The sequence below is a fragment of the Phragmites australis genome, chromosome 10, assembly GCF_958298935.1.
Source record: "Phragmites australis chromosome 10, lpPhrAust1.1, whole genome shotgun sequence".
NCBI lineage: Eukaryota > Viridiplantae > Streptophyta > Magnoliopsida > Poales > Poaceae > Phragmites > Phragmites australis.
Genome location: NC_084930.1, coordinates 10861571 through 10885041, shown reverse-complemented (window position 1 = coordinate 10885041; position 23471 = coordinate 10861571). Strand labels below are relative to the sequence as shown.

The 23471-nt window shown below is 43.8% G+C and overlaps 1 protein-coding gene across 1 annotated transcript; it reads left to right on the top strand.

Annotated features, from left to right (window-relative positions):
* Nucleotides 1-18297: 18297 nt before the first annotated feature.
* On the top strand, nucleotides 18298-19584 carry LOC133883764 (pathogen-associated molecular patterns-induced protein A70-like). Its single transcript, XM_062323198.1, has one exon. The coding sequence runs from the start codon at nucleotides 18420-18422 to the stop codon at nucleotides 19170-19172; it is 753 nt and encodes a 250-aa protein (XP_062179182.1). The 5' UTR covers nucleotides 18298-18419; the 3' UTR covers nucleotides 19173-19584.
* The last annotated feature ends 3887 nt before the right edge of the window (nucleotides 19585-23471 follow it).

The following is a 23471-nucleotide window of genomic DNA, read 5'->3' as shown; positions in this document are numbered from 1 at the left end:
GGTCGGCTCAACGGGAGCGGCCTCGCGCTTCCTTCTCTTCTTCTTTTCCCGCTTGTCGGAGCGGGAAGAACTTGGCTGGTCGGAGGCGGGGCGAGGAGCATGCCACGCCCTGGCCTCCGCAGCCTTGGCGCACTTATCGGCCAGTGCAAAGAGTTCCGCAGTGGTCTCGATCTCGTGCGTGCCTAGTTTTTCGAGCACCCGCTCGTCGCGGACGCCCTGCCGGAAAGCAACAATAACAGCATGGGGGGCCACTCGCGGAATAGTATTGCGAACCTGGCTGAAGCGCTGTATAAAGCGCCGTAGCGTCTCCCCTTCCTGCTGTTGGATGGCGTGGAGGTTGCACTCCAAACCGGGGCGCGTAAACGTGCCCTGAAAGTTGGCCTCAAACTGGTGGCACAGGTTATCCCAGGAGCTAATAGACCCTGGGGGTAAGTTCATAAGCCAAGAGCGGGCGGAGCCCCTCAAGGCAACATGAAAATAGTTTGCCATCACCTTTTCGCTGCCTCCGGCCGCTTGGACGGCCGTTGTGTAGATCTGGAGGAACTCGACGGGGTCGATGGACCCGTTATACTTCTCCGGTAGCTCGGGGCGGAACTTGGAAGGCCACCTGACCCGGCGGAGCTCGGTGGTGAAGGCATGGCAGCCGGTGCCGTACCCCGCTGCACGAGTAGGGGTCTTTGGTGGTGAGTGGTGGCGAGCCGGGGATTCCCGGTGGCCTTGGGCCGGGAGAGAGGAAGCCTGGTCCTCTGCACCGACCTCCTGCCGGGTCTCCCGCTGGCGCTCGAGAGTAACTCGGGCGTCCTCGTGGCCCCTCCGCTCGTCAAGGCGCAAGCGGAGGTCCCGGGCTTCGGACACGGCCAGGGGGACGGCACTCCGCCTGGAGGCCCCTCGGCCCATGCGGGCGTTGCCCGTTGAGGAACCGGCTCTGGCGGCACCACGCGGAGAAGTGGTTCGAGGACTCCCGGCCTGCACCTGGCGGCGAGCAGTGCCAACCAAAGTGATGACATCTTGTATCCACCGGCCTTCCGGAGTATTCGGCGTGGCCTGAATGGGCGGGTGCCTGAGGAGAGCATGCGCTGCAAGCAGCGCGCTCCCCGGGCCAGCCTCGCTGAATGCGAGCCTGCGCCGGAATGGCACCCGACGTGGTCCAGAGGCGGACCTGGCGGCCGGGGTCCCGACCTCTTGCTGGGGGTCGGAAAGTGCATCAGCAACTGCGGCGGCGGCCCTGCTGGGCCCAGCGCCTTGATCCCCTTGAGAGGGAAAAACCGCGCACGTGGATAGCGGCTGCTGATGGAACGCAGCAGCGACTGGGCTCTCCCGAACGTCGGGCAGCACTCCGTCACTGGAAGTGGAGCCGGAACGCTGGAGACGGTGCCCACCAGCCATCTTTTCCTGTGGAAAAAAGTGAAACAAACAAATCCAGGGATATTCCCCCCTACCTGGCGCGCCAGCTGTCGGAGGATAAACTCCTGTCGCAGGGATCCCGAGAGACCCCTTTTTAAAGATTCGGCCGAGGGGATGATCCTGAACGAGCTTGTCTGGGGAATAAATGGGAACGGAAATAAATGCGGTGGCTGGTGGTGGGAGATGATCGACCTAGTGCAAGAAAGACGGGTGCACCGGGGTTTAGACAGGTTCGGGCCGCACGGGGGCGTAACACCCTACTCCTGTGTGAGTGTTATATCTCTCCTTGAAGGGAATTCTTCAAGGATATATCTGGTTACAGGGGCAAGCTGTCTACAGAGAGCTTGAGGCTCTCGTGTTCTAGCTTGGCTTGAGCTTGTTTGTGATGTTCTTCGCCTTTTGATCTGGGCTTCAGGTGCTTCTTGAGGGTTGTCGGGGCTTTCTTGCCTTGTTCACCTTGTTTTTTTTTTGTCTGTCTTTATGTGTTCTCCATCCTTTCCTTTTATAGGTGCGCCGACCTCGACTTATCCAGAATGGGAAAGAGGGGGCGCGAATGCCAAGGTGCCACGGAGAAAGGCGTCATCATTCCGTTTTGGCGAAGTGACAGGGGCGGTGGAAAAATGCGGCGTGCATCCGACCACCCGCCACTGTGGATGTCCTCCGGCGCCATTAAGAGGGCCCACCGGGCAGCCACAGAGGTGCCCGGTGCTTCCACCCTGTCTTGTTCTTCTGCCAGGGCAGGGTGGCAGGCGGAGCGCTTCGATTTTTGTAACGTTATCCCGAGGCACCCGGGTGAAACCGGACGGGACCTGTGCATTTAATGGACCCACGCCCCCCTGCCAGAGCATGGCAGGATCTGACACTAGGGCGTGGGCGGCTGAGAATGTCAGGATATCAGGATGTCAGGCCGCGCGTGCCTATTAAATGCAGTATTGGGCCTTTGACTGGCTGACACCTCGACGATGGGACCCCTTGGGTCGTCGGATGATCTTGCGCGAACCTTCGGGGAACTGAGTCCTCGGGGGCTGCCATGTGCAGCCCCGAGCACTCTCTCCCGAGTACTTGGGGGAGACCTTCGGGGAACCGAGTCCTCGGGGGCTGCCACGTGCAGCCCCGAGCACTCTCTCCCGAGCACTTGGGGGAGACCTTCAGGGAACCGAGTCCTCGGGGGCTGCCACGTGCAGCCCCTAGCACTCTCTCCCGAGCACTTGGGGGAGACCTTCGGGGAACTGAGTCCTCGGGGGCTGCCACGTGCAGCCCCGAGCACTCTCTCCCGAGCACTTGGCTGTTTGGATCATCGGGGGACTACAGTACTCGGGGGTAGGTGAGAACCCTTCCGAGCACTTCCTTCCCGGTACTTGGACTCTGCGGATCATCGGGGAACTGGGGTGCTCGGGAACCAGAGGCGGCGGCCCCGAGCACCTTCTCCCGGGACTTAGCTTCTTCTTATCTCGCAGGGTGGACCTCGCGGGATGGTGACGCGTGGCGGATGGCCGGTCCGGTCTCGGGACTCAGGGACCCCTGGTTCCTGATACACTGACAGATTATAACACAACCAAAGCAGGTAGCAAATAGCAAACGATTTCAAATATAAGGATCATAAATGAGCACAAAATCTTACCACATTGCTTGGATGCATGTTCTTACCAATTAGTCTCCCTTTGTTGTGGCTCCCCCTTTCTCCATTGCCACTATCTCTCTTGGGCGATCTATGCAAGAGCTTCTTTTTTGTCGATCTAGACACCTTACGTTGCTTCTAGCATCTTCTTCTTCTCTCCCTTTGTCAATTTCTGCATTCTTAGACCATCTTGCTTGTTGATACAATCTCCCTTACCTTGTTACTTACTTTTTACTTTGGTTGTCCAAATTCTCCCTATTTGCCAACAATCCAAAAAGGACTATATGCACATGTTGAACTGAAAGAGAAAAAATATTAGAGTATGTGGGAGAGAGCTTCACAAATAATGATCCAATTGAAAGTATACCAATTGAATGGATATCACTACAAATGAATGATATCAATTGTAAGCTATGAAAGCACATGGATCACAATTTAAGAAACATACATAATATAGTCTAAACTCTCCTTATATGTGTGCATACATATGATGAGAATAAAACAAATGCACAACTAAACAATATGTCAAGATAAAAAGTTTAAGCTATATTATCCATGAAGGTTGTTTAAATGAACAAAAAATTTGACAATGATACAATTGAAGTGTTTAACCATTGCATACCTCCGGGGACATATTGATTGCTTCATGAGACTACAAAAGATATCACTAGCAACACATGTTAGTCTCAAAATCACAACCTATAGGATATACTCCCCCTAAATGTGTGCATACAAGTGTTGAATACTTGTGAGATATATGCACTTGTTATTGATAACAATGAGAATTTATCATATACATTGGATCATGGCACATAAAAAGATATCAATTGTAAAACTAGTGTCATAAAAAAAAACCTAGCACTAAAAAACTATGTAGGTTGCTCATGGATAAGAGAGAAATACCAGCAACCTACCATATGAGACTTACACTAGGCATTGCAATAAATTAAAATGAGCACATGCAATCCTAGATAAGGTAAAAAGATCTACGACAAATGAACGGATTTTGCATCTAGCTTCATTACCTCTTTTACCTCTGGATGGGAATTTGGATATATGATGATCATAAACTTCATCAATGGCTTCTTTGCTTGAATCTTCACGTTATTTTGTAAGCCAAGTCTTCAAATCCCCATAGTCGCTTCGGGGCTTCAAGTCTTCTTTGGAACCCAAACCGATGGGTTGGTTCATGTTGATGATGACTTCCTTGGGCATCCAAATGGGTTGGTTCCACCTCCGATCCTTCTTACCAATCATGTGTGCAACCACCTTGCTATTTTACTTCTTCTTGAGCTTGTAGTGATTGCTCTTTATCTTGTTCTTGTAGATGGGCTTGGTGCAGAGGTTGGAGATCTTGTTGGAGAAGTTAGCTATCTTTTTCTTCTCCTTGGTCTCTTTCTTCACTTGTTTGCATTGGAAGTACTTGTGGCCTTCTTGATGGTATTTGAAGCATGTCACGGTTGACCCCTTCACAAGCTTCTTCAGCATGAAACCACGGTTATTTTGAACAGGTTGGACATGTCCTTTGCCCTTCAATTTCGCTAAGTCCTCCTTGAGCTTCTCCACTTCTTGTTTGAGCTCAATATTCTCTTGTGCAATGAGTTTATTAGATTTTTCTATAACAACATTTTCAACATAAATCTCATTGCAAAAGAGTGAGCTAGATAAAGCATATAAATCATCACAAAAGTGGAAGCATCTACCTTAGGTCCGCTCCTCTGAAGATGTGTACACTGGAGCATATTTTCCGAAGAGGGTTGCATTGGCTCGGCTGGCTGAGGATAACTCATCGGATGGTCCGGTGATGAAGTGATGTGCACTGGAGAATACACCTGAGCAATTTACATAGAGAAGATGTTGGTTCAGATGGCTAAGCTATACTCATCGAAAAGTCCGGTGATGAAGATGGAGTATACACCTGAGTGTCCGATATTCACAGAGGCTTTAGTGGGATTTCAATAGCTAGTTTGTGAGAGTGTACTCACCAGATGATCCAGTGTTAGTACTATTGTTCTCACCGGATCATCCGGTGTTAACAACTTTTCAGAGCCATTGGGCTAACGGCTAGTGCGCAAGTTTGAGGCTATAAATACCCCTCCACTCAGTCATTTGAGGGTGCTGGAGTCTAGAGAAGTTCATATACACCTGAGAAGACATCCAAGCCACCGAAGTGCTTAAAGTGATCATCCAATGTAAATTAAGCACAAGATTGAGAGTGATTAGTGCTTATAGGCCTATAGAGTGTGTTGCTAGGTAATTACTGCCTAAAGAGTGGATCAAGGAGTGATCCAAGCTTGTACCTCTTGGTACGCCAGCGCTTTTGAGTCTTGGTGACTCACCGGCAACTTGAGCTGGAGTTGCTTAAACTTGTTGACTCTTCGACTTGGTGTGGAGCGGTGATGAGAAGCGTGTATGGGGACGAGGAGACCCTTGACTTGGTGGCTCAAGCTCCGAAATGATCATGACGGCAAAGAACCAGAAGAGAGGCTAGTTGTGAGACCTTGCCTTGGTGGCTCATCCGGATGAAGGCCTTGCCTTTGTGACTTGGTGGCTCAAGAGCCGTGACCGGGTGCCGACCGGGAGCATATCCTTTGTGGAGCTCCAATGTGAACTAGGGTTGGCACTCATGCCATCGATACCATAGAAAAAAATACTTGTGCCATGTTTGCTCTCTATATCTTATTTACGTTTCCGCATTTACTTACTTGCAAATTTACCTTCTTAGATAGGTTGCAAGCGCTTTAATCGGTAGAGTAGACACACTAGATAAATCTAGAGCATATTTAGATAAAAATTGATATAAGTTTATCTTGTGTTGTTTTTGGAGCCAAAATAGTTCTAAGTGTCCTAATTCACGCCCTCCTCTTAGGACATCACCGATCCCTACACTAATACATAGGTCAAGTACTCATCTCACTCTCTTCTAAAACCCTAGCACAAGGCTCTCATATGTGTGGCATGAGAGGCTCAAGTGTGTCAGGACCCGTCCAAATTAAATTCAAATTAATCACCAAGACGATCATTTGACAAGATGAGAGCTAGCCCACGCGTGTCTTTCGACGCACCACGTGCTAAACCACATCTAATCATAAAGATCAAACCACCGATGATTAAACTAAATTCAATTCTAGCTGTCCCGGTATGTGTGCTTTGGTAACTCCCAGGAAAGCCATTTCTCACACATACCTCAACAACATGAATACCACAACATGATGAAAAAACAGGATTACAATAGCGTTAACTAACAATAAACATCGCATCGGAAAAATGAAACTAAAAAAACAAAACCGATGGCACCATTTGCCCACAAGGCAACCAACCGGGGGCTAGAGTAGGCAGCACCTAACTCCACCTGAAAAGAAAATAAGCAGCGTGAATATGAAGGTACTCGCAAGACTTAATCTATAGTGGATACATATAAATAACTCGACTCCAAGGATTGTGCATTTGGTTGTTAGCAAGGAAACAACCACAAGGTTAAGTAAATTCATTGTGTGAATGCAAATTTAATACAACTATGTGAGCATCTACACTAGAACACCTGTACCAATCTATCTTGTAGACATCCACTTGAAACATAATGTAACTGGAACCAAAATAAAAATAACTGTAAATGGAACCATCATATCTCACCATAACCAACATACATTCCCATCATACCATCCATCCCAAACATTCCACATTCGTGACTCTATGACCAATGCAAATGGACAGAAGTGTGTTCGATAACCGAGAGCATGGTAATTCGAATTGATTTTACACCCTGCAGGGGTACTTCTGGACCCACATGACTTGAGGACCATTCGACTTGTGCGACCCTCTAAAATCCATGCAAGTGGTACTCATGTTAACCTTTCCCAATAAGCACCAACCGTTTGATCATACGTCGATAGGTTCGAGGGTCATCCATAACTACTCCCGGAGCAAACTGTATACCCCAACCGGTCTCTCATGCCCGACACCATCGACCCACACGCCGAAAAGCCATAGCTACAAAGGTATTCAGCTCACCCGTCCTATATCCAGATATGTGGCAAGTACGGAAAAGTGCTAAAGCTAGCTACACCGACGGATGGTGCTTAAACGATGCAAGTAGTCTACAACATCTGGGCTCCCCTCCCAAACTACCCCGAGGAACTCCTTTGGGGCAGATGATACCCCTAGCACCACCCATATCTCGCCTCATTCTCATAACTCATCCAACTAATATTATCAACCCAATATTGTGATCATTGTGAAATTAATTAACGCCTATGCTCGCGAACAATGAAATATTTCACCACTCGACTCATACCGGTGACATGTGCATTCCTAAGCATCGTGAGCAACTTTTAAGTTAGGCAATGTCATATTAAACCCTAGTTACAAGAATACAAATAATCAACAATTCAAGGCGGGGGAAATAAATGCATCAAAATAGGCTCTACCCATGAAACCCGACATCGACTCACTAACATACAAACATACATAAAGCATAATTCATCAATTGAGACGACACATGATCCAAAATAATATGTGCAGTATGCTTAGATGTTTGTCTTGCTACTTTTCTTTAATTCAGGATCAACGACAAACCTCCTCATGATAACCCGCGACTCTCCGGTTCGACGATCGCTAAAGAAAATAATGCATCACAATAAGCATGATGAAATGTTACAAAATATGTTTTATAATACATGAAAACATCTTTTCTAGTTAGAACAAGTCATAAGAAAACTAGCAAAATTGGTTGGACTCGTAAAGAATTAATGATGATTTAATGAAGCCTTAAAATAATTAATTTATCTCATAATTTTAATTAATTAATTTATGTATGGGACAATTTTAATAGATAGATTAGGTTATTATGAAACCAACAAAATTGGTTTCATAATTTTTGGAGCTACAGAGAATTTATTATAAAATTTACAAGTTTCAACAAATAGTGAATTGCACTGAAACAGTTCTGTTTGAGTTGACCGAGGTTAGACCTCCAACATGGATGGTCGGACCGCTGGGAGTGCAGGTTGGACCATGGGAAAATGCGGTTAGACTGCCAACATGCAGAGAGATTCAGGGTTTGGCGATCAGACCAGACCCTTGGGCAGTCCAACTCCTGGAATGGCGGTTAGATCACTAGAAAATATGGTCAGACCGCTATGCTCGGCCGGAAGTACTTGGTGAGCTCACCGACAATGATTCCGGTGATGCCTTGGCCAAGACCAGCACTTAAACACTCTATGCGACAAGGAGAACCTGTTTTAGGTGGTTTGAATGACATTCATGAGGCCAAAAGCTAGGGCCCCATAGATCGACATCCATGGCTAGGGAGCTCGGTTCTATGGCTATAGGGAGTGGAAGAAATCAGGGGAAACAAGAGGATTAGGGGCTTTTGGGGTTTGGGGTATGATTAGGGCTTTGAAGATGATTAGGGAGGCCCAACATACGTGGTGGAAACGCGTATACACCAAAAATATATGTTTTCAACACGTTTTAAATACTTAAAACATGATTTTAAAACACTATAATGCTTATGCGTGCTCCACGACTGAATTAAGATTATTGGGCCGTGACAAAGTAGCTGGTTCACCTCTCCCACATAGCACTACCCCTTTATTTATAGTCTAGGTTCTTTGACCTATAAGTTTCCTAGCTTGTTCTCAAAATGCCTCTCTCTTGTAGTACACTTCTACCTACCACCGACGTTATTTTGATCAATTTTCTCCTCCATCCATTGAACAACCGTGATGCCTTCATGACTTAGTTTCGCCTCGATGAGAGCATCGCGATGATGCCACGTGCACTTCCATCCTTTCCACGGTTTTAAGGCCAAAACGCGAAATCCCTTGCACCCTTCTCAAGGCGTAACTCACTATCACTTACTTGACTACAAGCAAGCATCCCAATATTGACATGTGTACTCTGTCTTATGATATTGATCGCCGGCAAGTCTCTCCCGCTCCCGATCTCTCAGGCCACCTTTTCACTTGCACCGATATCCCTTTCACTTGACTTTGTCAACACACCATCTTCATCCATCTTCCATGCTTTGCTTTACCTCCACATGTACAGCTAGGATATTTGAAAGGACAATGATGTCACCTAAAGGGGGGTGAATAGGCAATTTTATAAAAAATGGTTCCCTTTTATCATTGGTCTAAACTTGTAGCGGAAAATAAAGTAACGAATCTTTCACAAGTGAAAATCCTGAATATGCTAGGCTCAACTAGTGCACAATCCTAAGTGACAAAGATTATTCAAAACTAGCAAAAAAAATATATGAGAAAAGTCTAGTTGAAAATCAAAAAATACTATTCATCAGATACTCCGGGTTGACCCAGATACTCTGGGTTCATATCTGATTGTACAGTATCCGAAGTATTCAGGTTCAATAGAGAATAAACTTGAAATTGAAATTAAGCAGCGTCTAAAGGGTTCTAGCTCAAACCAAGTGAAGTTGTGTGTTCCAAGTGATGATTACAAGTAGATTTATGAAGAACCTACAATCAAATACACACAAACAATAGATCGAGTAAAATGCACAAATATTAAGTAAGAACACAAGAATGTGAAAATGAGATAGGGGACACGTAATTTGTTTCCAGAAGTTCGGACACCTCCTCTAGAGGTTCCTACGTCTCCGTTGAGGGACTCAATCATACTTGAGTTGGGTCTCTCTCAAACATTTCCTCTCCAAGCTTGGTCATACTTAAGCTTGGCTTCCACTCTTGATTTCTTCCCTTACGGAGGCAAAATCGAAGCCTTAACAAACTTCTCGCGACATACCATAACCTTGGATGCTCACCGACGACGCCTAGCTACCTAGGAGCTCAAAGATCCAAGAGTAACAAATGCGATGATGAACTTCTTGCTGATGAACTCAAGTGATCAAGATAGGATTTATCTCACTTGCACTCAATCTTTCAATCTCTCAACTCAACTCACTTTTCTTCTCAAATCACACACTAGGTTGGAGTAGGAGGGAGTTCTTTTGGTTCTAGAAGGTTTTTTTCATGTCCAAGCAGCTGCAAATAAGGGTGGGGGTGAGGGGTTATTTATACCCTTCCCCCAAAAACTAGATATTACATAGCTTTTTGTACTGACTCGGAGTATTCGTGTCAATCCGGAGTCTCCGGGTTGGCACTAGAATGCATAATCAAGAGCCCTAACCGTAGTAAAGTCTGAAGACTCCGGCCACCCAGAGTATCCGGGTCAACCCAGAATATCCGAATCAAACACTTTGGCCCTAATAGACTACTTGGCACGGACCTAAATTCGGAGACTCTAGCCAACCCGGAGTACCCGGGTCAGCCCGGAGTGTACGAGTTCATCACAGCTACTCTGTGAAAATGGCAATAATTTTTTATCCCGAAGTCTGATTTTGACGATTTTGGACACTACAGAAAGCTTATTCAGAGGGCTACATATCCCAACCAAATTCATGATTCCAAACACATTTTATAAAACTAGGAATACTCCAAAACTTAATTCAAACACTTCCTCACTTTTTGCATCAGATTCCTAAAGCGAACTCTTACTTTGAGTTGATTAGAAACTCTTGAGCACTGAGACACGACAATTAGCTCTACATTGTATCCCTCTTAATAGTGCAGCATACCTATACTTAAATTCAAATATAAAACTTGTTTGAACCAATTTGAGCCTTTGAATACTTTCAAGTATCGCTTCTTTCTTTCAAACCTTTAGGGTTGCTAAATATTATATAATCTTCACTCCATCTCATCTTGATTGAATCATATGATTGATGTGAGTCACCCATAGCTTCTATGGTCTCACACGGTCCATTGGCTCAAAGCCTTCACTCGCTCTTTACCATCGCCTTAGTCCTTCGGCACCAAGCCATTTACTTGCCCTTCATGACCGGATGGTCCATCACAGTCGAGTCTTGATTGCCCTTTACTATCTTTCCATAGAAAACTATTTTGTATCTGACATCTTCAATAAATTCACTTTATCATATATGGAGTTCAATCTTGTTTTTCACTCTTGGCATATATAATTTTAATTCAACTTATACCTTCTTATGGATCCTATCCCCAACTTACTCTGAACCACAAAGCACATAGGTTAATCCATAAAACCCAATTGACAATAGCATACTTTTAGTTACTTGATCTCCATGAGTAACTTAGCCTTCATTTCTCAAACTTCTTCTTTTTATGAACATCACTAAGATCTCAATGACTTTGATGCAATTCTTTGAACTCATGGAATTTCTCATTGACTCTATACTTCGTTTCTTATGCATCTCCTATAGAATAACCTAATAACAATTCTTAACATCATTATTAGTCCATAGGTATTGTTATCACTTACCCGAGCATCACTTAGAGCTCATTGATCTTGTTGCATATCTCTCCTCCATGCATCACCTATGGAACATTCTATTAACAATTCTCAATAACATAGTTAGTCTATAAGTATTGTCATTAATTACCAAAACCACGCATAAGAGCTAGATGCACTTTCAATCTCTCTTGACTCCGCTCGACCTTCTTGATCGTCTGGCACCAAGCACCCCACTTAGCCCCGATCATCCGTCATCGACCGCTAAGTTACATTTGTCACCTACACACCATGAAACAAGAAAACATGTATCTATAATCAAAATGCTCAATTGAAAACTCAAATCAATTCAAAGCACTTTGAAAGGACAATGCTTTCGTATAGAGGGGGTGAATATGCGTTTTTACAACAAAAAAAAATTGTCCCCTTTTATCGTTGGCCTAAACTTGTAGCAAAAAATAAACTAAATAGGTGTGAAGGTTACAATCCTACATCTCCGTTGAGGGGCTCAATCACACTAGCCAGATCTCTCTCAACCCTTTTCCTCTCTAAGCTCAGTCACACTTTGAGCTTAACTTTCACTCTTGATTTCTTCCCTTACGGAGGTAAAATCGAAGCCTTCACAAACCTCCTGCAGCACACCATAACCTTGGGTGCTCACCAATGATTCCTAGCCGCCCAAGAGCTTCAAGCTCCAAAAGTAACAAATGTGACACAAATTTCTTGCCGATGAACTCGAGTGCTCAAGAATAGAGTTTTGCTCGCTTGCACTCAATCTTCCAATCTCTCAACCTCACTCACTTTTCTTCTCAAATATCACACTAAATCAGAGTGAGAAGGAGTTCTTTTGGTTCTAAAGATGTTCTCTTTTGTCCCCTAGCAACAGCAAACAAGGGAGGGGTGAGGGGTATTTATATCCAACTCCCAAAAACTAGTTGTTACACACATTTCTGCACTAACCCGGAACTTTCAGATACAACCTAGAACTTCTGGGTTGACTTAACAAACTAGCCATTATGTAGCTTTTTGGCCTAACCTAGAACTTCCAGGTACAACCCGAAACTTCTGGGTTAGCTTGAAAGGCCAAACCAAGCACACTAGCTTGCCTGGAGCCAGCTCAGAACATCCAAACTGAACACAAAATCCGGAACTTCCAGGTTCAATTTGAAACTTTTGGATTGAAACTTTAAACTACAACCAAGAACTCTAACTCAGAATTCATCCGGAATTTCCAGACAACCCAAAACTTTCGGGTTTGGCACAGCTGACATTCTGAAAATGGCGATAGTTTTTGATCCTGAACTTCAGAGTGATACATATCCCAACTGAATTCATGATCTCAAACACATAAGATCAAAACTAGGAACACTCTGAAACCCGATTCGGACACTTCCACACTTTCGACATCGAACTCATAAAGCGAACTCTCAAGTTAGCACTATTTGATGTTAATGGATGTTTTGTGTCTCTTACTTTGGGTTGGTTGGACACTCTTGAGCACTGAGACACGATAATTAGCTCTACGTTGCATCCCTCTTAATAATATGGCATACCTATAATCTATTTCAAATGTAAAACTCATTTGAACCAATTTGAGTCTTTAAATACTTTCAAGTATCGTTTCTTTCTTTCAAACTTAAAGGATTGTCAACTTTTATATCGTCTTCACTTCATCTTTTCTTGATTCTTCATGTGATTAATGTGAATCACCCATAGCTTCACATAATCTCACACGATATTGGCGCAAAGCTTTCACTCGCTTTTCACCAATGTCTTTGTTCTTTGGTGCCAAGCCATTTGCTTACCCTTCACCACCGGATGATCCATCGCAGTCGAGTCTTACTTGCCCTTCACTGTTCGTCGTGCCATAGAAAACTACCTTATTTTTAACATCTTTAAGGAATTCACTTTATTATATATGAAGTCTAATCTTGTTCTTCACTCTTGCCATATTGGATATCTCAATTCAATTTATGCCTTCTTATGGATCATATACCCAACTCACTCTCAAGTACAAAGCATATGGGTTAGTCTATAAACATAATTAACAACTTTATACCTTAAGTTACTTGATCTCCATAAGTAACTTAGCATCCATGCTTATTGTCATTCTTCATATGGAACCTAACTTCACTCATTTTCAAATACATAGCACATGAGTTAGTCCATAATACTCTATTGATAATGTCATACCTTTAGTTACTTGATCTCCCCTAGTAACTTAGCTTTCATTCTTTAAGCTTTTTCTTCTTATTATAAGCATCACTAAGATCTCAATGACTTTGATGTTATTCTTTGAACTTATGGCATTTCTCAACTAATTATGCTTCATCATTTATGTATTTCCTATGAAATAATCTAATAAAAATTCTCAACATAATTGTTAGTCCATAGGTAATGCAATTGACTTACGTGAGCATCACTTAAAGCCCATTCATCTTAATGCATATCTCTTCTCCACGCATTACCTATGGAGCAACATATTAATAATTCTCATCATCATTGTTAGTCTATATGTATTATCATTAATTGTCAAAATCACGCATAAGGGCTAGATGCACTTTCATACTTTTCAAAAAGTTCCAATGCATAGAAGAAATTCAAAGTTGAAAATACTATTTATCAAAGCTGAAAACATTATTCATCTGGAAGTTCCGGATTCCAAAAATTCCGGATTGAGCTCCGAATGTCCCTTCTCTATCTCAGCTTTCGCATCTATCTGGAAATTCCGGATTAAACCCAAAAGTTTCGGATTCTGGTTCAACCGGAAGTTCCAGATTGGGACCGAAAGTTCCGGATTCTGATTGGACCGGATATTCCGGATTCTGAATTGAACTTCCGGATTCTGGGCTGAACTGAATTTCAAACAAACCAAACTCAAGCAATCTAAAACACGACAAATCAAATTGACAATCTTATAAATCACTCATCACACATAAATTTTCTCATCACATTTAGGCAAGACTATAGGATTATTACCATACTTTGTTGAGTCATTGATGTGTGGGCCATAACAACATGAAAGGAATCTTGCCATGTATGCGGCTACAAACTAAACCGGTGTCTAAGCTAGTTAAACTTGTTTAACATTAAACATGGCAAACTATGGCAAGTTGAGGTTATGAACCCCTTAATTTGCATGCGTTTCTTGTGACCAGGCAGCAAAACAGACTAATTATAGCCTGGACGTTCCTAAAAGTCTGAAGGCTACCGAGCTGAGTTAAGCTCATCACTTCAACTCGGATTTAGGCCACGCGTAATAGCTTCTCTTCGCGGGTGAGATTCTCGTTGTGAAGGGATTCTTATTCCCTTCAGCGCTCCAACGGTTTCCCTTTACGGTTCCCTTCACGACAGGATTCTCAGGTTATTCCCTTCAGAATGGGATTCTCTCTCCTTTCCCTTCACGATTCCTCTCGAAGTGAAACTGTTGGAGATGAGAAAAAATAAAGAGAATAAGAACGAGGAAGAGAATCGGGAAGGAAAAAAATGAAGAAAATATAGTTGAAATGATCTTAGATGCTTTCTTCTTAGTTATACAAGAGAGATATAGTCCGACCTAAGTATTCTCGGACCTTTTTCTTCTTCTTCCTGAATGCTGCACAATGCCATGTTGCCACGGTTCGACACACGAGGCGACATGCAAGAAGCCAAAGAATCGATAACAAGGACAGGCCGAGGTTGTTAGCCTCGGACGACAGAGGTCCCAATCGGTAGGTGGCTCTATTTGATTTCGCTCTCCCACAGCAAGCACGCACGTCTGATTCGCAGCATATGTCCCAGCTGGTTGGTGACGAGTGTGCTGTTGAGATGCGTACAGGTACAGCCCAGGCTCCGGTGTGGCACTGCTCAAGGGGCACACGCCGACCATTTCTACGGACTTCGGTTGATCCATCGCTGTAGGTTTTTGTGTGGTGGAGCAAGAAATGCAGTCGTTCGTGGTACGTATACGCATAATAATTTCGCACATTGTATTTTTAGTAAAACGACGCGGAAATCTTGTGCGTGTTTATCGAGAAAAAGGTGAATTGAGTTTGAGCAAAGATACTGTTGTTTCTAAGTACATTTTAGCAACATTTTGATTAAATGGTTCTGAATTTAGTCATACGAGAAAGAATATAACTTTCAATAACAAATATCATAATTACTAATATGAGCATTTAAAGCGAATATGATAGAACATATGCTACTTATGTTCACAGGGATATCATATATGACAATTGATATAAAAATGTGGATTAACATATGAACAAACATAGCAAGTGTTAAAAGGAATAAAATTGCTCTCAGTACGGGTTACCGAGTGAACGGCTATCCAATACATACTAATCTTTACTTATTAGTGTGACAAATTTCATCACAAAAGCTAAAACAAGCTACCCAAGCTACTGATCAAACCTATCATACATATATCTCACCACTGAAGGTATCAATTATTCAGTCAATTATTCGGTCAATCAGTTGTGTTTGTGTCGCACAGAAAATGCCATCTCTCGTGACTCTGGCAATTGGAGCGAGAATGGTATAGAAAATTCAGAATTCCTTTTGGTTTTGGTGTGGCCACTGGAATAATTAATCTATGAGCACGAATTAATCTTGATGAGAACGAAGTGCGACGAAGTATTTTCTTGTGACCAATATCATCTTGCCACGAATTGTGTGATGGTGCAACTACGCAATGTTTGACTTGGGAATGAGTTCCACTACGGCATAAAACAAAATTTGAATATATGAAAGCCGATTAAAAGAATCAATGTAGCTGGATGCATGCTTATCGTAACCAAATAAGATGAGGCCCAACGCTTCAATGTCAACGAATTGAAGACGACGAAGTAGCATGTGTAATCTTTTATACCACAATTGTGGTTTGCTACACAATTTTGTATCTTTGCCAAACCTTACGTATGGTATAGAAGCTCTGATGACAAGCTGAGACCAGGTGATGGTGGAAGAAGAAGAACACTACTCAAGCATCTTTCTAAATGAACAAAGGTAGGACATGAGAGTGAGTAGATTTAGCTATTTGATGACATTATGCGATGTAAGAAAAAGATTGAGGTTGAGACTAAATTTTTGGAGCTCTTTGCTCACAGCATGCGCGAACATGCTTTTATATGGTCCATCTTGTCGGTGAGATCAGAAAAAAAAAAGCCTTTAACTCTAAGAAAACCCTTGCCTAAGGAGTGCATGGTGACCAAATCGTTAGCCACGCCTTAGGCATAGATTGGTAAAGCGGTGCAGCAATGTGTTGAAGCAACCAAGCATGCCCTAAGTTCTTCCTCCAGACTATTCTCTTTTTTAAACAATCAGACAGAATATTTGTCTACTATATTAAAATAGTAGAGTTTTACAAAGTGCAACCCCTTAGAACTTATTTGGATGAGTAAAACTCAGGCTCAATTCCTTCAGATATGTGAGGATATCAGTTCATTTTTCATTTTAATCTGAACGTATAATCATTTTGTATTCAAACAAGCCTTCAAGAGATGCTTCTTCCTGAGATCTCCCTCGGCGGACCCTAGAGCATACAATTTTTCACACGAAGCGGCTATGTTAACTTGTCCCTCATGCTTTTTATATTTTGTAAGTGCTATGCTCATGTTTTCCTTCCTATGCAAAATCTTCACTAAATTACCACTAGCAATCAGTGGATTACATGTTACACGGTATAAAAATAAATGAGTATCACGGATGCGGTGAACACAACATAGATATACTTACAACCAATCATCTTTCTGAATCAAAATTCATAAATAAAAATGGAACAGAAATAAAGTAAAATGAGCAACACAATGAAATTGAACCTCGGTGGAGGACAAAAGCCTGTAAAAACACTATAACAAAAGCAAGACTAGTGATTGGCGTATGAATAGTATACCAATAAAAATAATAACAAAAGCATGACTAATGATTGGCATATGAATAGTATAACCAATAAAAATAACATCTCGATTTTGAAAAGTCTTTTGACAAGGTGGAACACCAAGTGATCATTGATATGTTCAAGCACAAGGGCTTCTCAGATAAATGGATCTCTTGGATGAGACAAATTTTGAATTCTAGTAACTCATCAGTCCTTCTAAATGATGTAGCAGAAAGACATTCCACTTGTTGCATGGACTTCTGATACAAAACCCAAATCTAAAACATTGGTAACCTTGGGCCTATCTGGGCCCTGGTGGCCCCCATAGTCAAAACATCTAGATGAGTTATGTCACTATAGGAAATCATGTATGGGCTGGCTTCTCAGATGATAGCAATTAAGTGTATAAACTTTAATTGTAGTCTCTTGCATGATCTGTACACAACATTTTCTTTGTAACTTTTTGTTTCAAAACCGTAAACAATTCTTTCCTTACACGGGATCCTCACAAAAGCACCACTAACAGTCAAAATTGAGCCCCTTTTCGAATGCCATCGTCAAACCCTCATATTATTTCACTATAGCGGAAACCCTTGTATTAGTTCACTGTCCACGTATTGCCACCCCAACACTAGCCTCATTTTTTTCCATTTTGTACCACTCTCATCCCATCGCAAACAAAGTTTTATTTTTTGTCACAAAATCCCCACAAAACATCATAGGAATATAAAACTAACCACCCTTTTCATGCATAAATCCATCACCACTAAAACCCATGTTCCAAGTGTGTGGTCATCTAAATCTATCATATCTTAAAGAATTAGTGTGCCGAAAACATTAATAACTAGAGAATGTATCCTTTATCCGATACATTCTATAATCTCTCTCTTTCTCACTTAAAATTAGATACACTTAGAGAGGAAAAAAGAGATTGTGGATATGAAGATTGCATCACCCACACCTATCATGTCAACAAAAAACCCTTTAGAAAATCTAAAAAACTTTAAAAAATAAAAAGGAAAAGAAAAGGAGAGCAACCCAAAACTCACCTTCCATTTGTCCGCTTCCTCCGTCCCCCATGTGCGCGAAACGCCCCCGCCTCACTCTCCCCTCTTTAAATAACCCACCGCACCACTTCCCTCTCCCCCACCACCATCTCTTCCTCCGCCTCCTCAGTCCTCACTCCCCCTCACCAGAGCCCCAGCCCCAACCGGATCAAGGAGCGGAAGGAAGCGCGGAGGCGGCGGCGCGATGCTGGAGGAGGCGATACCCGCGCTGTGGAGCGCCGTGCACGGATGGTTCACCCCCGCGGTGCTGTTCCTCGTCCTCAACCTCGTCATCGGCACCATCGCCGTCACCTCCAAGGCCGCCGCGCCGGCGGCTGCGGAGGAGGACGGTGCTGAGGCTGCTGGTGGAGCTGGCGGAGGCGGCGGGGAGCAGCATAGGAGGCTGTCCCGCGTGCCGTCGATGGCGTTCGACCGGCTGCGGTCCTTCAACCTGTCCCGCTTCGCCGCCCCCGCGCCGGAGCCCGCCGTGGCCAGCGTGATGGATCTGGGGTACGAGCAGCCCGCTGTGACGGTGGACAGGGAGGAGGGCGTGGTCGAGGTCGAGCGCGAACCGGAGTACGAGCACATGGAGAGGAGCAGGTCGGAGGCGGCGGCGGAGGCGGAGCTGCCGCGGCTGCCGGCGAGGCTGCACAAGTCGGCCAGCGACAAGTCGGCGTTCGCGCACTTCGAGTCCGAGGAGGTGGAGGAGGCCGTGGAGGCGCGCCGCCCGGCGACGACGAGGGAGGGGGTGGCGGCGCGCCGCGGCAGCCGGCTCCCCGTGGCGGAGCCGGAGGAGGACGCCGAAGACGAGGGCGCCGCCTCCGGTGGCGAGGTGGACGCGCGCGCGGACGACTTCATTAACAGGTTCCGGCACCAGCTGAAGCTGCAGCGCATGGACTCCATCCTCCGCTACAGGGAGACGATCCGCCGCGGCCAGGCGGCGGCGGGGGGCGTGTAGGCGCCGCCAATCCGAGCAAGCCGAGGATTAGGAGCCAGACGCAAGACAACAAGAGTGAGCCGGGGTCATAAGAACAACAAGTAGAAGCGAAGGAATGCGTGGGATTAGGAGGAGGAAGAGATGGTAATTTCGTTCCTTCTTCCCCCCATCCGTTTCGGTTTCTTGCTTTCCCTGATGCTACCAGCATCTTGTAGCTTGTCGAGTTTTGGATCGAACCAACCAACCAACCAACCTTCGTGTAATCAGGCATCGCATCGTGTGAATTTCTGCAGTTTGGTAAAGGAATCCGTAGCTAATTTATGTAGCTGTAAATCTGCTGCTCTGTTTTCCATCTCCTGTTACTCCTTGGTTGGTAGTCCTCGTTTTGCAAATGTGGCTAGTATTACTTTGTTACTGCATCTTTTCGGTAGTTCTGTGATCATTGCATCATCTGAACGGAGCACAATGTTGTTTCGTGATCATTCTCGGTAGCACTAGACTGAAGGCTACTGAGGCCCTGTTTGTTTCAGCTCGTGGTGCTGATCATCCTGGCCCTTCCCTTCACAAACTCTGGTTTGCGGCAGACACCTTCCCTGATTGAATAGATCCTGACATTTTTGCAGGAATTCGTTGTTCGGGGAAAAAAATATTTTTGCAGGAGATAGTATGATTCCGTGTGATTCATATGAAGCTATGTTACACGACTGGAAATTAAGGGTGATGCTACACTTGAGACGTCTGAAAATGGACTAAATCTCAATCGATGAACATTGTTCTTTCGATTTCCATCGTATGGTCATCTTCATTCTTCTTTCTCTAAACCGGATGCACTATGCTTCGTCGCCGGGCTGCATCCTTGTCTCCCGCGCTACCGGCATCGTCCACTGGCTGTTATCCACCATCAGTGGCATGCGGTGCCCCCATCGTCTCGCTGTAACATCTCTGTCAGGAAGCCGCCGCCACTAATCCTAGAACTCTAACCCACCGCTGTCACTGTGTTTATACAATCGTCTGAAGTCACTGTGTTTACACAATCGTCAGAAGAACAGCGCAAAATTAGACGGCTGAACTCTAGAAAGCCGTGGGAAATTAATGAATCTTTGCATAAGGCAAAGCGAATAGAGTTTATTAGTTTTCGCATCTCTTGCTTTCACGAAGAACAAAAGCAGACCTGTTTTGTTGTTCTGCAGTAGGTGGTTCTTTTATCAGATTATCATTGTGCGTGCGGTTGTTAGATTGACGCGCGCGCGCACTTGTCTGTGTTTGGCCCTGGACATTGTGCGAGCTATGGCGGCATCGGATTCTCCGGGCGGAGCAAAACTAAATGGGGTGGAGGTTTTCTTTTGATTAAGGCACGGTGCTTTCTGGTAAAGTGGCACTTTTTGATGAGATGGTTGGATTGGATCTATGTATGCTCATGTTCATCCTGGGGTTGGAAAGTTGTAGGAACATACTACTCATCTTGGAGGATCACGGAATGTTTTTGGTTTTACCGTTCAAATATAACCATCCGTTTTAAAGATATGTTTGGTAGTGTTTTAGTTTTAAGAATTTTTTGAGCGGATCATTCGATTTCTAGAAATTTTTATAGTTTAAATTGTTGGTGAAGGAGATCGAGAGTAAGCAAATGCGAAAATGTAAATAAGGTAAAGAGACAAACTCGGCACGATGGACTTTTATCTTGTAGTATCGGTGGCACACAAGCCATCCCTAGTTGATATTGGAGTTCTACAAAGAATATGCTTCCGGTCGTCAAGTCTTTTTCGGTCACGGCTCTTGAGATATTAAGTCACTAAGATAAAGTCTCAAGCACGATGAACCACTAAGTCACTAAGGTAAGATCTCACCACTAACTTCTCTTCAGGTCACTTGTACGTCGTTTTCGCTTTAGAGCTTTAATCACAAAGATAAAAGCTTCTATGTCTCCGCACAATCCTCTTGTCGTCGTTCCATACTAAGTCGGAGGATCAACAAGTTACCGGCGAGTCATAAAGACTCTAAGATGCTGGTGTATCAAGAGGTACAAGCTTAGATCACTTCTTGATCCACACACTAAGTTGCAGCACTTAGTAACTCTTCTCTCTAGGCTTATAAGCACTAATCACTTGCTAATAGTATACTTAATTGCTTTGAATAAATACTTTATGCTCTTAGATGGCTTGGAAGTCTTCTTATGTGTACAAGGTTTCTCTGGACAGTTACTCCAAATGAATGAGTTGAGGGGTATTTATAGCCTCAACTCCACGGACTAGTCGTTATTCCAACAACTCAAATATTCTGTGAACACTAGATGATCCGGCATTAATAGATGTACAAGTACCGGACCATCCGATGTGTACATTCTCATAAACTAGCCGTTGGAACTCCACTTAGAGTTCTTTTGAACACCGGATACTCCGGTGTATACATCATCTTTATCACCGGACTATCCGGTGAGTTATCTTAAGTCAGACCGTGCCAAACTTCTTCTCTGCACAAAATACTCCGGTGTGCACTGTCTTCATCATCGGACCTTCTGGTGTGTTGAACTTCTCATTTTTTGGATTTTCCACACCTTCTATTAAATGCTCTGGTGAAGCCTTCGATGTGCACTGTCTTTATCGCCGGATCTTCCGGTGTATAGAACTTTTTCTTTTCTAGTTTTTTCACATACTCTGTTAAATGCTCCGGTGAAACCTCCGGTGTACACTGTCTTGATCATCGGACCTTTCGGTGAGTGCAATCTACTCAGACTCCTTTTGACAGAATTGCTATAGCCTGTACGCTCCTTATCACTGGATCATCCGGTGAGGCAAACTGCCTCTGGACATAATACTCCGATGAGTACAATTCTTCCAACGCCGGATCTTCCGGTAAGAACTATTTCTCTGAAACTTTTTCGAATTGAATCAAACTTTTACCCGGTTGCGTTGACTTCTTCATGTATTGCATCTATAAAACCTACTAACATATATTTTTGATAAACATGTTAGTTTCACTGACTAGTAATCACTAAAATCACAATCATGATCTAATAAGGTCATTTTCGCTGCAGTTAGTAGATTAAGAGCCTTTAATTAAGTCATTTTATTTTTATTTTAAATTAAAAATAGAAAGTTAAACCACTTTATCTTATTTTATAAACTTTAAATTCTACATAGATCTTAAACCTTACAGATAATAGAGCTCAACTGCCATCTCTCTCTGGGGAAATGTACCATGTTGTACAGACGACGAACATTAAATCCCGACGACTATTAAAAAGAGGATGTAAAGGATGCCCTTGGTGGATTTGAGGCCGTGCACCATCATTGCCCTCGATCCAAAGCATCATGACCTCGCGCCAAGATTGGCGCCCGCGTGTGACCAAGGCCACTGTCGCCCTGGATCGATGATCACTGTCCTGGATCAGGTATTCCCAACCAAAAACTAGAAGCTGCAGTACAGATATTCCAAAGCGCAATCAATCTGCTCAATACTCCTGCCATGCACGTACAAAAAAATCTGTGTACAGATACAGGCTGAAGCACAAAGGAGACTGAAAATAGTTTAAATGTTAGGAGTAGGGCTGGAAACGAAAACTTGGTTGGACTCGACTCGATTATTTGACAAGCATAGCTTAGCATCTTTGTTAGCTCGTATCCTTAGCGAGCCGCTCGGTTAGCACGTTAGGCTCAACACGTAAAATACAAGTGTCAAAGTCCCAATAGAATTGTACATTACTGTAATAGTATTATGTTAGGCCAAACCTATCTTGTGCATCTGACACATGACCTGAAGCCCACTGTTATAGGAAATATTTGTATTCTTGAACCGAAGCAACCTATTTGATTCAGAAAGAAGCATCCAGGCAGTCATGCTATTGCACTTGTGTTCTCAGCAGCCACTTTTCATAAAATAGAACTCGATCAATACACTCACATTTCCTTCTTGAGCAATTGGGAACAAATAAAATCCCCATGGACACATGAATGCGTTGCTCGATACATTGAAAAACAAATGAAATCTCGAACCAAATCTGCCAGCGAAGCAGGGTGCTGTACAGTGCCTTCTGACGATATCTTCAGAAGAGACAACAAAGCAGTTGGGGCCGCAAGATCCTCAAAGTACAACTTGTCTTTCAAAAAAGAGGCACATTCCAAGTGAACTATTAAATCTTTATGAATTAAGTTTTGTTTTATAAGTAATATGAGCTCAACCTTTCCATGTAAACTTTTTAGGGAAAGGCAATACGCGCCCTTTTAGCTTGTTAATGCTCTGATGCATGTCGTGGTTATCATCTCACTTTCAGATTTCAGTTTGGGGCTAGAAATGAGTTCATAAGACATTTTCCTCGAAAGG